At 49.0% G+C, this 16,071-nt stretch overlaps 2 protein-coding genes across 2 annotated transcripts; one reads left to right on the forward strand and one right to left on the reverse strand.

Moving 5' to 3' along the window:
• Positions 1-11,647: 11,647 nt before the first annotated feature.
• LOC100838758 (pentatricopeptide repeat-containing protein At2g15630, mitochondrial) lies at positions 11,648-13,944 on the reverse strand. The gene has a single exon (XM_010228871.3). The coding sequence runs from the start codon at positions 13,842-13,844 to the stop codon at positions 12,270-12,272; it is 1,575 nt and encodes a 524-aa protein (XP_010227173.1). The 5' UTR covers positions 13,845-13,944; the 3' UTR covers positions 11,648-12,269.
• LOC100842815 (pentatricopeptide repeat-containing protein At4g38150) lies at positions 13,922-15,022 on the forward strand. Its single transcript, XM_003579921.4, has one exon. It carries the CDS (start codon positions 14,048-14,050, stop codon positions 14,855-14,857), a length of 810 nt encoding a protein of 269 aa, XP_003579969.1. The 5' UTR covers positions 13,922-14,047; the 3' UTR covers positions 14,858-15,022.
• The last annotated feature ends 1,049 nt before the right edge of the window (positions 15,023-16,071 follow it).

Raw genomic sequence — 16,071 nt, forward strand, 5'->3', positions numbered from 1 at the left:
AATTTTTAGAATCGCGCATCAAGTTCCACTGCAATTTTTAGAATCTCGCATGAAGTTTCACCTGCAATTTTTAGAATCGTGCATAATTTTCACTTGCAATTTTTAGAATTTATTTGTTATTATTTTTATTGCCTTTTTCCCTTCCTCCGTGGTGTTGTCTGTGCTTTGCAAGTATGTTTTTGGATCGGTCATATTTCATATTTCAAGTTTTTACCACCGTTGTTAATTTTATAGAAATACACATGAGAACCACATAAGTGGGACTGGATTCATGTTACTAAAAAATGAATACGTTTTATTGTGATCTCAACACACACACAGAGAAACACGCAGGGATGTAATAATCACTCTCTCTCACACACACACACATACTCACACAAGCGCACACATGCATGTACGCCGGTCCCCACACACACACCAAGCGCAGACACACAAGCACACACATGCATGCACGCCGGTCAACTGAAGTGTAGTCAAAACCAAAAGATATTCTACTTCCTTCTTTTCAAATGGCGCACACGCATTTCGAGATTTTACTTTGACCAACATTTAGACTGATGATATGAGGATTATGTGTGACAAAAATTATATCATTAGATTCGTATTAAAAAAACTTTTCCAACGGTATAAAATTTATAACATACAATGTACATGTGAGTGGTCTAATTCGACCTCAAAATGCGTGTGCGCCATTCTTTGTGAAATGGAGAAAGTATAATACAACGTTGCATCCTGCAAAGGGATCATGGTCATTAGCCTCTTTTTTTTGACGAAACGTAGTAGCGCTACTTTCATTTCTTAAGAAGAGGAAAAGTAAACAAAGTATAAAGTAAAACTGAAAGGAGGACAACGGAGAAGCTAGAGACTACAGAGACTATAAACACTAAAACAGCTAAACTGTAACTAGCATCAAACAGCTTCAGGTGGTCTAGTTGCATGATACCACTGCCTCTCAATCATGTGAAAAAAATAGCTCCTTTGCAGCCCGCAAACTTCCACGCCTGGAGCTCTTCAGTGGCCATAGAGCACAGCTGAGTGGCAGACCTTTGCTTATTTTGAAAAACCCTGAGATTCCGCTCTAGCCAAATATGCCACCAACCCAACATGATAATCACCCCTAGTCTGATTTTACCGGCAGTAGATATGCAAACAAGATCCTCATTAATCCACCAATCAATTATACCGTCTTGGAAAGAGCTAGGTTGGCATTTCAGATTTAGGAAGGCAGGGAAGAGCTTTGAGAATAAGATGGCTGTTCACATCATGGGGAGGGATTGATACCGAGCTATACAAGCACCTATGCAAAGATAAACTTACTTTGGCTCTGTTCAAAGCGGCCACACATGTTAATCTCGGAGATGGTGCTTGTTGCTCCTTTTGGTATGATCCGTGGCTTGAGGGACAGTCGTTGGCTGACCGTTTCCCAGCCCTTCATAAGCATTCCACTTCTAGAAACAGATCTGTGCAACAGGCTGTCGATGACTCAAATTGGATTCGCTCCATCAAGCGGCAACCTACTCATGAGGTTCTTCTTCAGTTCATTCATGTGTGGAACATCTTGCGGAATGTTCAGCTTAATGACTCTCCTGATCAGTTGTAACTTCCGCTTACCGAATTCAGTTTCACGGAAGAGTGTCCTCTCCCGCTGCCAGACTCATTTGGAGGATTGGAATTCCCAATAAAATTCGTATCTTTGCTTCGATCGTTGCGCAGAAAAGATGTCTCACGGCTGACAGGCTGCTAATGAAAGGTATTCCGCACAACCCAATTTGTCAGTTTTGCAGAACTTCGCCTGAAGCAGCCGCGCACATCTTTGGCCACTGCTCCTTCTCCTTGCAATTCTGGATCGCCCTCTTTCATCGCTACAATTTGGCAGTCATTAGCCTTTTTCTACCTCTGTTTTTGCAATAAACAAAATTGAGGTACAGTCCTGTCTTGGAGACGAGATAGGCACGAATGTATTGGCAGGAGTCAACGGTGGCGGAGCTCGGCGCCGTTGCAGCAATGCGAGCCGGGACGGGGATAGCGGAGATACATTGTGGGCGCTGGAGTCTGCTTCGATTTGCATGCGCTCCGCACCGTCTGCCGGCCCCAGGGGCGAACGCGATTCTGTTTCGTTCCACCACATCTACCGGGCCGGGCCAAGCGCTAGTCCGTTTCATTCGAGCCGCAGCAGCCCAGCGCGCAGCGGCTCGCGCCGGGGATCGGATCGGTGCTGACTGCTGATCCCGTCCGCCTACGCCGTATTGTCTATCGACATCGTGTCGTACTCACGCACCAACGTCGACACCGGCCGTCCGGCGGCTGCGGCCGCGCGCCGAAACGTGGAGAAAATTGTGATACAGTGGCTAGGCAGGCTTCTGGTATGAGCGACCGTACTTGTCGAACTTCTCACAATCTCACTGATGAGTCGACAAGTCACAGGTTGGAGTTGGACGCGTGTATTTTAATCCTCTCCCGCATTGACGAAATGAAGACACGGTTAACACGACATGCACACTTGGCACATCAAACAGATCGAAAAGTTCACACCTCCTCTCTCTAGTGATTAACCACGGATTTTGTACATACACGGACTAAATTGCTTTTGGGGAACTTGTAAAGTGTGGCGGAATGTTGGTAACCGAACCAAATGTAGTATTCAAAAAACTGTTCCACGCAGAAAAGGCCTTCGATCTCATCGCAGCGAAACCAAAGGTGCGTGCGCGGGCTAGAGACTCTGCCACGACGAAATCCGCAGCTCCAAATAATCTTCCTAGCACGAATTACAAACGGGTGTCCTCGCTCCTCGTTGACGTCACTGGCCAGCCCACAGGGACTGCACGAGCTCGGCGTAGCAGGCGAAGACGACGGCGAGAGCCAGCCCGAAGAGCACCGCCCCGAGCGCGACGGGCGCGCTCTGCGCCACCCAGAGCGCCATGCTCGCCAGCAGCGCCATGGCGAAGGACCACAGCAGCACCTGCCCGGCGGCCGCGCGCGCCCACGCCAGCCGCCGCCGCCGCCTGGCGAGGCCCTGATCCGGCTCCGGCTCCGGCAGCGCGCACAGCGCCAGCAGCGACGTGAGGACGACGAAGCTGAGCAGCTGCGACGCGAACACGGCCAGGAGCACGTACTCCTCCCGCGCCACCAGCTGCACCGCGAACGCCGCGCCCGACGCGGCCACGACCAGCGCCAGCGTCCGCGCCTCCGTGGGCGAGCTGCACGAGCACGGCCTGCACTTGCAGCAGCCGGCGGCGCCCGGCAGCGGCAGCGGCAATGGGGTCTTTGACCCGTCCGCCTGAGCCGTGGGCTGCAGCAGCAACGGCTGCTGCTTCTCCATGTCGGGATCCGATTCCATTGCGCGCACAGAGATGGTGCGTGTCAGCGTTTGTGTTGCTTCGACTAATCGGTGCAAGCGAAACTGCCAGGAGGGCAGTACTTTATATGAAAGGAGACACGGCGCGCTTCGGGGGAGCACTATCATCTCAAGTGAGTTGTAAATTGCAGGAAGACGATAAGCTCGGGCGCTCGGCGGCGGAACCAAGAGAGGCATATAAAAATGAGATAAGTAGAGAGAGTTTGAATGGTGAGCGGGCTTTACAAGACTGCAAGAATGGCCGAACCTCGGAGTATCCTAGGTAGGAGTACGTGGTTACAGCCTACAGAATGGAATATTGGAATGATGCAGAAAAACGAACCTCGCACGAAAAACTGTGTTCATTTTTATTCTTTGAACGCCAGAATATGCAAAACTCAACTTCTGCCGTACAAAGAATAAATACGGTGGCCATGATCAAGGATGCAAGTAGGATCCTCCATGTGTCTTGTTTTTTTGACAAACCTTCAAATCTTTCAGACAGTTTTTGAGTAAAAAATTTAAACTAACAAGTTCCTAGTGATTCAGAAGCGAGAGATAAGGGGGCATTCTGCTTGCACTCCTACTCATACATAGTTTGTGCCAAACGTTCCATTTTGTCATGGGCTATTTTTTTAGCCTAGGAACTGCTAGTTCTCGATTCTGGTTGAAGAACACTTAAGTCAACGGCCTAAGCTATATCTCTAGACTTTTATCAATATCTAAGAACACTTTCTTCTTTCCTCGAGTGAAGAAGCTAAAGAATCATGTGAAATCTCACTCAGGTTGCCACGAAAACCCGCATAAACAACTTCAACGAAGTGCCCGTGGTGGCCGTCCGTTCTATTCGCCTACAACCATATTTGCCCTGGAGCGGGGTTTCCTTTGGCGAAAAGTTACTTGAAATTTGGAAGGAGACTTCTTTCTCTTTTGAGTTTCTTTTTTCTGGCAGACCATATATTTGGCCTTTCTCTAGAACCCATGAAAAAAGGGTGTCGATGAAATGGAAGTGAGAATGTTGGCTTGGATAACATAAACATATTGTCTACATTAACACTACGAAAATGTAAAGCCAAAGAAAAGAAGGAAATCCAACGATACATTTTTTTTTAGAGGAGCCAACAGTGTTTGTTGCTGGAAAATCCTGGCCTGTGTTGCCTAGCTGACTCTGTTTTAGTTTTGTTGCACTGCTGCCTGTCGTGCAGCCTTATTTTTCGTTTCCGCTTTCGTTTTGCTACTCAACTGTATGACACTGCCTGGTTTCTTAATATAAGGAACCGGGGGCTGATGGCCTCCTGTTCATCTAAAAAAATGATAACACAATCACAGGGAACTTCGTAATTTGGCCAACTGGCCACAATTTAGGTGATGTCTCATATTCAAGATTTCAAGTGCTCTATCCATCGTGACCATATACTGCTCGTTCGATCTTTTCGACAAACAATGCATTTTATTTCTCCTATATACCTGTGTATGATCGAAAGACTTTTCAATGTGTGCCAGTCACAGCCTCACAGGAACAGGAACGCGTCGTCTGGGCGCGAGGCTTTGCCCATGGTGACTACTAGCGTGACTGAAACGCGAAACCGGAGAGGCACGATCGCCGCAAAGCACAGCCCGCCGACCAGGAGGCCCATCGTGGGCCCGGCGGGCCGCGGCGCCGTCAGGGACGCCCAGGCCCAGCTCGTCATGGCCAACACAAGCGCCATGGCCAAGGACCAGAGCAGCACCGGCGCCGCCGCTGCCCACGCGCCGCCGCCCTCCTGCTCCTGGTCATGTCTCCTGTTCCGGTTCCGCCGCGCCACGCACCACGCGGAGAGCGACGACCAGGCGCAGAGGGCCACGAACCACGCCGCGAAGACCGCCAGGGCGGCGTGCTCCCCGCGCGCGGCCAGATCCATGGCGAAGGCCAGCCCCGTCGTGGCCGTGATGACCAGCCGGCTAGCTAGCTTGTGGTCTTGATTCGCAGCTGGCCGGTGCTCAAGCCTCAAGGTCTGGAGTCGCTTCATCAAGCTTCGTGTTCGTTTCCATTTGGGCGTCCCGGTTATGCTTTCGGTGGCTTGTGAGTTGTACTGGCAGAATTTCTGTGCAAAGGGACACGGTGTATATAATGGCGCAAGTGCGTTGTGAGTATTACCGACGACGTGGAATGTCGGCAGGATCGACGGATCCCCCCATGCCGCGCTATGCATAATATTTAGCCAATTGGTGACAAGAAATTCCAAAATGGTGAGTTGCTATGTATGATCGAGACTCTAAAAGCCACACCCAACTACGGTGTATGACAGTGAAAGTTTGATTTGTGAAGAGTTCGGCCATCTTGGTCCGGTGAAATGTACGTTGGTCAATGGTCATTTGCTCTGTAGCGGTTAGAGCATCCATAATGTTTGGTAATCTAAAGATGGTAGCAGTATAATTCGTCAAAAAACTCGCATCATTTTGTAGGTTAGCAAAACTCAGAGTTACCTCTGTGGTTTAATACTCACTCTGTCCAACAAAAAATGTCTCAAGTTTGTCAAAATTTGAATGTATCTGGACATATAGATGCATTCAAATTTAATCAAAATTGAGACATTCTTCGTTGGATGGAGGAAGCACGTGATTTCTCTCTGTTTCTCCTCCGCCTGACTCATTCGGGCTGTCAGGCCAGAATTCAACTATCCTGGCTCTGGAATCTGGATGAAGTATTTTTACAAGAGCATTGATAAATTTTGTGTCGACCCATGAGATTTTTTTAAAGGAAAATAGAGCTTTTTATGGTATCCAAATACTCTTAGGCTGTGTTTGTTTCTAGGGTGGGATGAAATGTAATAGAACCATCCTAAGATCCATGAGATTTTTCATAAAGAAAACAGAGTACTACAGTAACCTAGTACTCGTCACACTCCATCCTAGGAGTAAATTAAACTTTTGTCTTTTGCTTCCGGCACAACCGTCGCATGTCATGCCCATTTCGTCACTATCGTCGCCCCGTTGTAAACTAAATCACAGAAAATTACATGAAATTTTTTTTCGTCACCGGCGCACGAACCAATTCAACGAGAGAGATGTGCAAGTACCGCTCCTTTCCCAACACAGATTTCTGGCCTCTTTGGATCGAAGGATTTCAAAAACATAGAAATAGGAAAATCATTGGATTGAAATGCCATGGCATTTTAAATACTGTAGAAATTCAAAACATAGGAATTGTTTGAAAATAGTGTTCGGATGTTTCATTAGAAAAAGTGTAGGAATCACAATCACCGTCGTTCTCCTCAAATATGCAGAATCACTGTTATGCTGCCGTGGCTCGTACGGCTGAAACGGATGACCACGATCGATAAGACCACATGTGGCGTTTTCAATCTCTGTGCCGACGCGGGCACTAGTAACTTGGAAATATTTTTTCTCTTCAAAAATAAAAATACTGCTCGGTTCGGATGAAAATTAAACAATGGATTTTCTATGGAATGAATGCAGATTTTTACAGAAAATTTTAGCCCAAAAAGCCCAGCCAAGTAGAGCTCAGTTCTGCATGGCCCAACCGCGCAAGGTCGAACTATTCTCTCAAGTGGTTTCGTATCTCACCCCGCCGCTGCCGCTCATGGCTCCGATCGTCATGTACACTTGATGCCAGAGGCGGAGCCAGGCCCTTTTTTGTCTTATGTTTTAGTATAAACGCTGTTTTGCCTGGGGTTTAGACTAATCACAATGTATAATGCAATGTTGGCCTGGGTTTGCTTCAATCCTGGCTCCGCCACTGCTTGATGCTTCATATACATTGGAGCATAAACTAACAATTAACCACACTTTGTAGTACAAAAAACTTTCCGTGTGGAATATAGGTGCATATGCAATTTATTTTCATCTGATCAAACGATATTCTTTTGCGTTTATCCCACAATACGTGGTGTGGGCTCGTCATGGGCTCTTGGCGACTCGCGCGAGCGAAACACGGAAGGCACACTCTCCGCGAAACACAGCCCGCTGACCACGAGCCCCAGCGCGAACAGGGCAGACCCGGCGACCGGCGGCGCAATCATGGACACGGAGTTCGTCATGGTCAGGACGAGCGCCATGGCGAACGACCAGAGCAGCACCCGCGCCGCCGTCGTCCCAGGCCACGCGCCGCCACCCTTCTGATCTTTCATCCCCAGGCACCACGTGAACAGCGATAAGGATATGCAGATGATCATGAACATCGCCAGGAAGACCGCGAAGAGGGCATCCGGCCGCGGCGTGCGATCATGGACCGCGAAGGCGATCCCCACCGTGGCGGCGACCAGCGCCATTGTCCGGGTAGCAGCCGCCGAGGCGCGGGCAGAGGCGCCGCCGCGTGCCAGCTCACAGTCGCAGGAGCGGCCGGCTGCTAGCTTGTGCCCTGCCGCGGCAGGAAGAGGAGGCGACGGCGGCAGCGGCAGGTGTTGCTTCACGTGTCGAAGCGCTTCTTCATCTAGCTTCGTTTTCTGCAGCGGCTGTTGCTCCAACACTGGGATCTCTTCGTCTAGCTTCGTTTCCGGCAGCGGCTGCTGCTCCAAGTCTGGAACTGCTTCACCTAGCTTCGTGTTCGTATCGGTGTCCATCTGCAGGGTGTCTCCGTGTCTGGTTACACTCTGTGGTATGCGAGTTGTGCACTTGGGGAATTTCGCAGCAAATGGACACGATATATATAGCGGTGTGCAGTGATGGAAGTGCATGCATGTACCTGTCATAGCGACCAAACCAATGATCGAGAATTTGGACTGTAGTGTATGGAGGATCGCGGATTCACCAATGCCAGAGGGAACAATCGCATAGAGACGGGCAGTAGGCTTCATCGAGGTACAACAACGAAAAAGCTCCAATTTACAGTACCTAAACAAACGAAGTCAAGTCAAGGCTTATTACGTTCACATGATTTAGAAATCGTAGGATAGAAAAAGTAGAGAATTGAAATGATATGCACGATTCAATCCATAAGATTTTTAAACGAGGTCTCACCTCATGCTTAGAATCTTTAGGAATCGGACCAATTTGGACACATTCCTTAGAAATCTAGCATGGCAATTCTATGAAACGAATGCTACAGACAAAAAAACTCCTAAGGATTGAAATCCTATAAAAATCATTTAAGAATCCTTCGAACCGAATAAGCCATAAGAATATATGACCTCCACCTGTCTCTTCTCGCTCCACTGGCGAAAGGCCAATGATGTGCACACAGAAACATTTTTTTCTTCAAGAACTCATAATTGACAAAGATGCAAAAACACAGTTCCAAAAATAAAGAAAGTATATTTTGGTCCCTCAATTGGCAGCAAAGTCTAGAAATGGTCCCGCAACTCAAAACCGTATACATTTGGTTTCTCAATTAATGAAATCAGATACTTTTAGTCCGTCTTCTGTTTTTGGATGGTTTTGATTGGTTTGACTCCATGTGCGGCAGTTTTTTCTTAGAATTTTTCACGTCGGACGTCACGATGCATAGTTGAGTAACCAATTCTACATAATTTCATGATAATGGACCATTTATGGAGGGAACCTGACACCATCGTGGCGTCCAACATGGAAAATTCTAGAGGAAAACCACTCCTTGTGGGGCCAAAATCAGTCCAAACAGGGAGACATACCAAAATTATCCGTTTTGCCAATTGAAGGATCAAACATATACAATTTTGAATTCAAGGACCATCTCTACACTTTATTGCCAATTGAGGGACCAAAATATACTTTCTCCCAGCAGTAATAAGCTTAGTCATTAATTAGCTAGCCCCTCTAAATGAAAAAAAGACATTGACAATTGTCCATAGAACACACTTATTTAGCTGATACATATTCATACATGTTCCCATACTGGTAAGTGGCAATGCAGACGAGGTTTGTATAGGATAAAGATGTCGCACATCAAGTGCGGACACTGTCGTGATGTTGCTCTAACTTGGCCCGTGCTTAACCCTAACAATTGTCCACGTTTCATTACATTTTGGTGGAAATAAAATAAAATAAATATTTGGCAGGATTTCATTTGGCTGAGTTTGAATTTTGGATTCAGAATTCATGTTTGTTTGCCACATTAATTTGTAGAATGAGAGACAGATAGAGAGAAATGATGCCTTTGCAGGTGAACTCTTCTCAGGTACAAGTGGAACTCCATAAGATTTCATATTGAATTCATGAATCCTATTCCATGCCAGCCAAATAAGTTAGTTAGTGAAATCCAAAACGAATTCCAAAATTCTAAACACAAATGATGAGAGCTAAACGAGCCACAAGTTATAATTAAACACAGCCTCGACCACGAGGAAACAAAATAAATGACAACGGTGACCTACGGTTTTGCATGGATTTAATGTTACTAACCCTGGCCCAGTTGATCACTATTCAGTAATAATGATTTAAACTGAGATGTGTCTTGCCAGTTCGTTTTTCTTCAGGGAAAGAATCTTGTCAGTTTATGCACTGGACGAAGCTTAGGACAGTAGCAAAACATATTCCGCAGTTTAAATTGAGCTATTTGCTTTCCTATGATTTTAAGATGACAACTAATTGCAAAATTGCAACGCACAAACTGCACACTCCAATGCTTTCGATGACTGGAAAGCTGGCCAGGGGCAAACTGCAGATCGACACTCCAGGAGTAGTATACTTATAACCCTACTTATAATTACTTATAGCCTTAAATACTTGATGTTTCCTTCATTGTATGAGACAACACATAGTGTAACCACACTTTGTAGTACACTTTCTTTGTGGAACATAGGCACATATGCAATTTATTTTCGATCTGAATTTTTTAGAACAAAGTATGTTCCAGGGTTCAATTATCCCGCAATGCTTGGTCTGGGCTCGTCGTGGGCCACACGAAACACGGAAGGCACGATCTCCGCGAAGCACAGCCCGCCGACCACAAGCCCCAGCAAGAAGAGGACGGACCCGGCGACCGGCGGCGCTCTGGTCATGGACACGCAGGTCGTCATGGTCATGACGAGAGCCATGGCGAACGACCAGAGCAGCACCCGCTCCGCTTCCGCCCCCGGCCACGCGCCGACACCCTCCTCCTCTTTCCGCCGGCCCACGCGCCACGCGAGCAGCGCCGACGAGGCACCGATGATCGCGAACATCGCCACGAAGACCGCGAGGAGGGTTTCCTGGGCCGTCGGGCCCACGTAGACGCCGAAGGCCAGCACCACCGTGGCGGCGACCAGCGCCATGGTCCGGGCGGAGGCCGCCGAGGCGCGGGCGGAGGCGGCGCGTGCCAGCTCGCAGTCGCAGGAGCGGCCGGGTAGCTTGTGGCCTGGGCCTGACGCGGTAGGAAGAGGAGGAGGCGGCGGCAGCAGGCGTTGCTTCGAGTCTGGAATCGCTTCATCTAGCTTCGTTTCCGGCTGCGGCTGTTGCTTTACCGGCAGCAGCTGCTCCTCCAAGTCTGGAACTACTTCATCTAGCTTCCTCTCCGGCGGCAGCAGCTGCTGCTCCAAGTCTGGAATCGCTTCATCTAGCTTCGTGTTCGTGTCCATCTGGGCGGCTGGCTATACTCTGTGTCTCCGTGGTATGCGAGTTGCACTTGGCAGAATTTCGCAGCAAATGGAAACAAATATATAGCGGCATGCAGCGATGGATTGAAGTGCGTGTGCATGCACCTGTTGTAGCGAGCAAACCAATGAGCACGGAGGGAGTACTGTATAGAGGATCGACGGATTCACCGATGCCATGGGGAGCAATGCAACAGAGACGCGCAGTATGTTTCATTGCGATACAACAAGAAAAAAGCACTGTGAAATTATGGCAAAAGTTCCAGAGCAGCTTGAACACAGCAGTTCAAGTCACTAGCTATTTAGCTCCAATTTACAGTAACAAACAAATTAAGGCAAGTTAAAAAAAATATGACCTCGACCTGTCCTCTTCTGGTTCCACTGGGACAGGCCAGTGATACACACAAGGAAACATTTCCTTCTTTTCAAAAACGCATACTAATTGACAAGGATGCAAAAAAAAACAGCTGCAGAAATAACCTTAGTCATTAGCTAGTACTCGTATTTACCTAGCCCCTCATAAACGAAAAAATAATTGTCCACAAAACATGCTTCTTTAGCTGATACATGCTGCCATACTGGCCATACTTCCATAGCTGATAAATATGTCTCACGTCAAGTGTAGACACGGTCGTGATGCTGCTCTAACTTGGCAAGTGATAACTGAACGGTCTCAACTATGACAAAACGTTATTCTAAAAAAAAGAACTATGAGAGAACGAAAAAAAGCTTAGTTGATGAAAACGGTGATCTACAGTTTTACATGGAGCTCATGTCACTTACCCCACTTAACAATCTGATCAGTATTCAGTAATAATAATTTCCCTGGTATCATTAACGTGTAGATCTGAATTGCATTTCAAAAGCATGACATTTTTACTGTTTTAGTGAATTCACTTATCCTTACAGAAAATATATCTGTAGTTCTATCAAGCACGATAAGGCAATGTCTCATATCCTCGAAATAAATAAGGTGACTCCTGATCTAAGCAGGTTGCAAGATTCAGTGTCCACTTACTGTAAGTACTTCGTTGTCTTCAAAAAAGATCAATCACGCCGCTTTCCATCTTGAAAAAAAAACACATGTCTTCGTAGGTTGCATCACCCAGTGGCCAGTGCTTTACTTGAGAAAGCAATGAACTGTTGGCAAGGTTATAACTCGACCAAGTATTAACTGATGAGGTAAAATGCCAGAGTTAGCTGGCCCACATTGCCAACAGTCCAGCGCCAGTCATCTTCAAAATGATCATTTCGCACTCATATAAGACTTCAGAACATGGTAGGCCAATGTAGAAACTGGAATGTTACTGCACGCCAGTACAGGTTGCAGAAGTATCTGGTATGCGCATCTTCGAGTTGGTTTGATCTGCACACAGCCTGCATATATACTTCCTACAAAAACTCATGCTGTGCTTCCTGATAGCTCATGCTTCTGCTTCCTAAGAAGCTCATGCTTTTACATCATCTCCTGCAGCCAGTCGCTCGTCCTCAGTGGTAAGTCCCTCGATCAGTGAAATATATGTGCTGTCATCAGGGGTGATGCCATTGCCCACCATTTCTTTCACCAGGTCCTCAGCGTCACCTCCCTGGCCATTCAAGCAGAGCCCTTTTATCATAGCATTGTACGTCAGAAGTGTTGGGTTGAACCCCTTACCCATCATCTCATCCCGAACCTTCACAGCATCCTTGATGTCACCCTTCATGCTGTAACCGCTGATCAACGTGTTGTAACTCACAAGGTCTGGCTGGATACCTCTCTTGGTCATCTCTTCAATGAGCCCACGTGCTTCATCAAGACGCCCTAGCAAGCACAACCCCCGCATCAGAGTATTGTATGTCACATCATCTGGTGTGATCCTCTTCTTCTCCATTTCTCCCATGATCTCAAATGCCCGATCCATATCTCCACCTGTGCAGTGGCTATTAATCAGGGCATTGTACATGAAAAGGTCAGGCCTGATGCCTCTCCTCACAGCATCATTAAACAGCCTATCTGTCTCCTGAACCATCCCCTTCATGGACAAGGCATGTATCAGTGATGTATAGGTCACCACTGTCGCACGAATCCCTTTCCCAACCATAACTTCAAACATCTTCATGGCTTTCTTCTCCTTGCCCTCTTTGCAGTACCCGTTGATCAATATATTGTAGGTGAATGCATCCGGTGCAAGCCCCTTTTCGCCCATCTCCTCAACCAATGCATGTGCCTCGGCAGCACGCCCTTCCATGAACAAAGTGTGCACGAACAAGTTGTATGTCGCGACTGTCATGGAAACTCCCCTATCTACCATTTCACCACGGTACCGCAGCGCAACCTCCAGATTTCCCTGGTCACAGTATCCACCTATCAACGCGTTGTACATCACCGCATTTGGCTCCACTTTCCCCTCAGTCAGCATTTCATCGAACACCTTGGTTGCGTCCTCAACCTTGCCGACCTTGCACCAACCAGAGATCACCGTCGCGTATGTGTACTTGTCAGGGGCGATACCGCCGCGCTCCCGCATCTCCCGCATGATCTCTATTCCCGCCTGGACGCGACCGCGGGCGCAGAACCCGGCGATGACGGTGTTGTAGGTGACGGCGTTGGGGCTGGGCATCTGTCGGAGAAGCTCGAGCGCGCGAACAGGCTTTCCCGCGGTGCAGAGATGGCGCAACATGATGTTGAAGGTGGTGGTGGAGAGCGGGAGGCGGAGGCGGAAGATGTCAGCGAACAGGACGAAGGCGGGGGCGGGGGGCAGGGAAGAGAGGAGCGGGTGGAGGGAGGCGGTGGGGATGGGGAGGGAGAGGGACTTGAGGCGCGAGTAGAGGCTGAGCGAGGTGGTGTGCGGGCGCCCGGCGACGGAGGCGGTGAGGAGAAGATGGGGCAACGACGGGGTGGCGGCGAGGTGCGGGAGCACGGCGAGCGGGGAGAGCGCCGGGTCTGCGGACAGCGCCGACTTGAAGAGCGCGAGCGCCGCGGCCGGCGTTGGTGCCGCGCGGGCGGCCGCGGCGACGGCGGCGGGGGAGGTGGGCGGCGCCATGGAGGCGTAGGTTGCCACTCGCTAGGCAAGGGGGTTTCGCGAGGTTTTTGGCAATGGATTTTTGAGTATAGACGTTCAGAACAGCTGAACAGGTGCAGGCCTTCAGATTTTCAGAAGACCATCAAACTGGGGTAAAGTACAGACTTCAGACCACGCAAGGAGTCTTGTCCAGCGCCTACTTCGGCCCACCTCTCCCTCTACCTATGGCCGCCGCCGCCGCCCGCCGCTTACTTCGGCCCACCTCCTCCACCGCCTTGTCCAGCGCCCGCCGCTTCCTCTCCTCAACCGATTCGCGACCTCCCAACCGCTGCTCCAACACGAACAGCCCCGTCTCCTTCGACTGGTCCGACGACGAGGGGAACCCCTCGGCACCTCCACCCGAATCCCCGGCCAAGAACCATGTCGTGACGCCACCCTACGACCCCTTCAGCAAGAAGCCCGCTGTCGCCGATCCGGCCGACCCCACCAACCTGCAGGAGATCTTCCACAAGATGCGCACCGAGGGACTCACGGACTACGCCATCAAGATGTTCGACGGATTGTCCAAGGACGGGCTCACCCACGAGGCGCTGGCTCTCTTCGCGGTCATCAAGGACAATGGCGCCATGCCCGACGTCGTCGCCCACACCGCCGTCCTCGAGGCCTACGCCAACGCGGGCCCGGCCCACTGGCGCGACGCCGTGCGCACGTACAACCGCATGCTCTCGTCCGGGGTCGCGCCCAACGCGTACACGTTCGCCGTGCTTGTCAAGGGGCTCGCGGCGAGCGACCGGTGCGCGGAGGCCGGCAAGTACCTCGTGGAGATGCTCGACCGTGGGATGCGGCCTAACGCGGCGACGTGCCTCGCCGCCTTCGAGGCGCACGTGAGGATGGAGAAGGTCGAAGAAGGGAAGGCGTTGCTGGAGACGATGAAGAAGAAGGGGTTCACGCTGGATGAGGAGGCAGTGCGCGGCGGCACGGTCAAGCGCGGGCATGTGTTCAGGGGTGTCATGAACCTACTCTTTAGTAAGTGATAATAATGGGGTAACGCAATGTTTAGGACATGTTGTGGCAAAAACAATTGTTGGGTCGTAACTTGTTGGGAATTTACGTGAAATGTTGGTATCATCCTGTTTCTTGTACAAGGATTTCACTGTGAAGTAACCTTTGGCAATTGGCATCCGATCTCTACTTTGCAACCCTTTTGTAAAGTCCAATTCACGGTTCTACAGAGTACAGACTACCGGTAACTCCAGGCAGCATCAAGCTGCCCTGAACTATCTTAGAAACTAGATGGTACCCGCGCGTTGCTGCGGAAATAGAAACTAGATGGTACCCGCGCGTTGCTGCGGAAATACGTAGAATACCGGTACGGTAAGATGCAAAATGTAAAAAAAAAACACTCAATGGTGTAAAACACGTAACTGAATTTTGAATATGTAAATTTGAACTGGATATTTGTATTTTTAAATTAATGTATTTTCTGGTTGGAGAATGGATGTGATATTCAAAACAACAGCACCATATTTACATGTTGGCAATGGCCTTGGACAGAATCACATGGGCATGGATGTGATATTTAATTACATGTACATACAGTATATCCTAGTGAGCCATCGCAAGTGCTAACATCATTTTGTAGAAAATGCTGAGCCACTAATTGCACTTTCATTTACAAATCTACGGTATTAAGTTAGGAAAAACCAGATTAGCTCCTCGTCATCACCTAGAACCGAGATGAGTAAACCCATAATGAAAACAACGTCCAAAACATGATGAACAAAAAGAGAGGCGGCCTCCACGCAGTGCCCCTTGCCTCCAGTCCTTCGTGCAAATCCAATGGTCCCCGGTTCTTTGCATCGCCCGCGGGATCCGGTCACAGCCTCCCCTCGCTGCTGGGACGACATGAACAGATTAATGCCACATTAGTCTACCCCAACAACTCTTTGGCCCTTTCCCTCAGAACCTCACCTGGCAATGTAATTCAAAGTTCGAGCATTACCTGCGCTCCATGTCCGGCCAAAGGTCCTTGGAAAATTTCATAACTTGTGGAACATGCACCGTCGTGTGCATAACATCCTGTCATAACTTGTGGAAGATGCACGGTCGTCTGCATAGCATCCTGGGAAGCTAGCGCAGGCCGCAGGGTGCATGTGTTGTAAAGAGGAGAGAAGCGGACCGACGTGCACAAAGCCACAAATGCCATAGTGTTGATGCCATGGTATGCAGGAACCGTATGGATCGAACA

Source organism: Brachypodium distachyon, chromosome 5 (assembly GCF_000005505.3).
Source record: "Brachypodium distachyon strain Bd21 chromosome 5, Brachypodium_distachyon_v3.0, whole genome shotgun sequence".
Taxonomy (NCBI): Eukaryota; Viridiplantae; Streptophyta; class Magnoliopsida; order Poales; family Poaceae; genus Brachypodium; species Brachypodium distachyon.

Bases quoted from the DNA above. Each gene is read 5' to 3' on its own strand.
- LOC100838758 (XM_010228871.3), bottom strand. From the start codon at position 13,844: ATGGCGCCGCCCACCTCCCCCGCCGCCGTCGCCGCGGCCGCCCGCGCG.
- LOC100842815 (XM_003579921.4), top strand. From the start codon at position 14,048: ATGGCCGCCGCCGCCGCCCGCCGCTTACTTCGGCCCACCTCCTCCACC.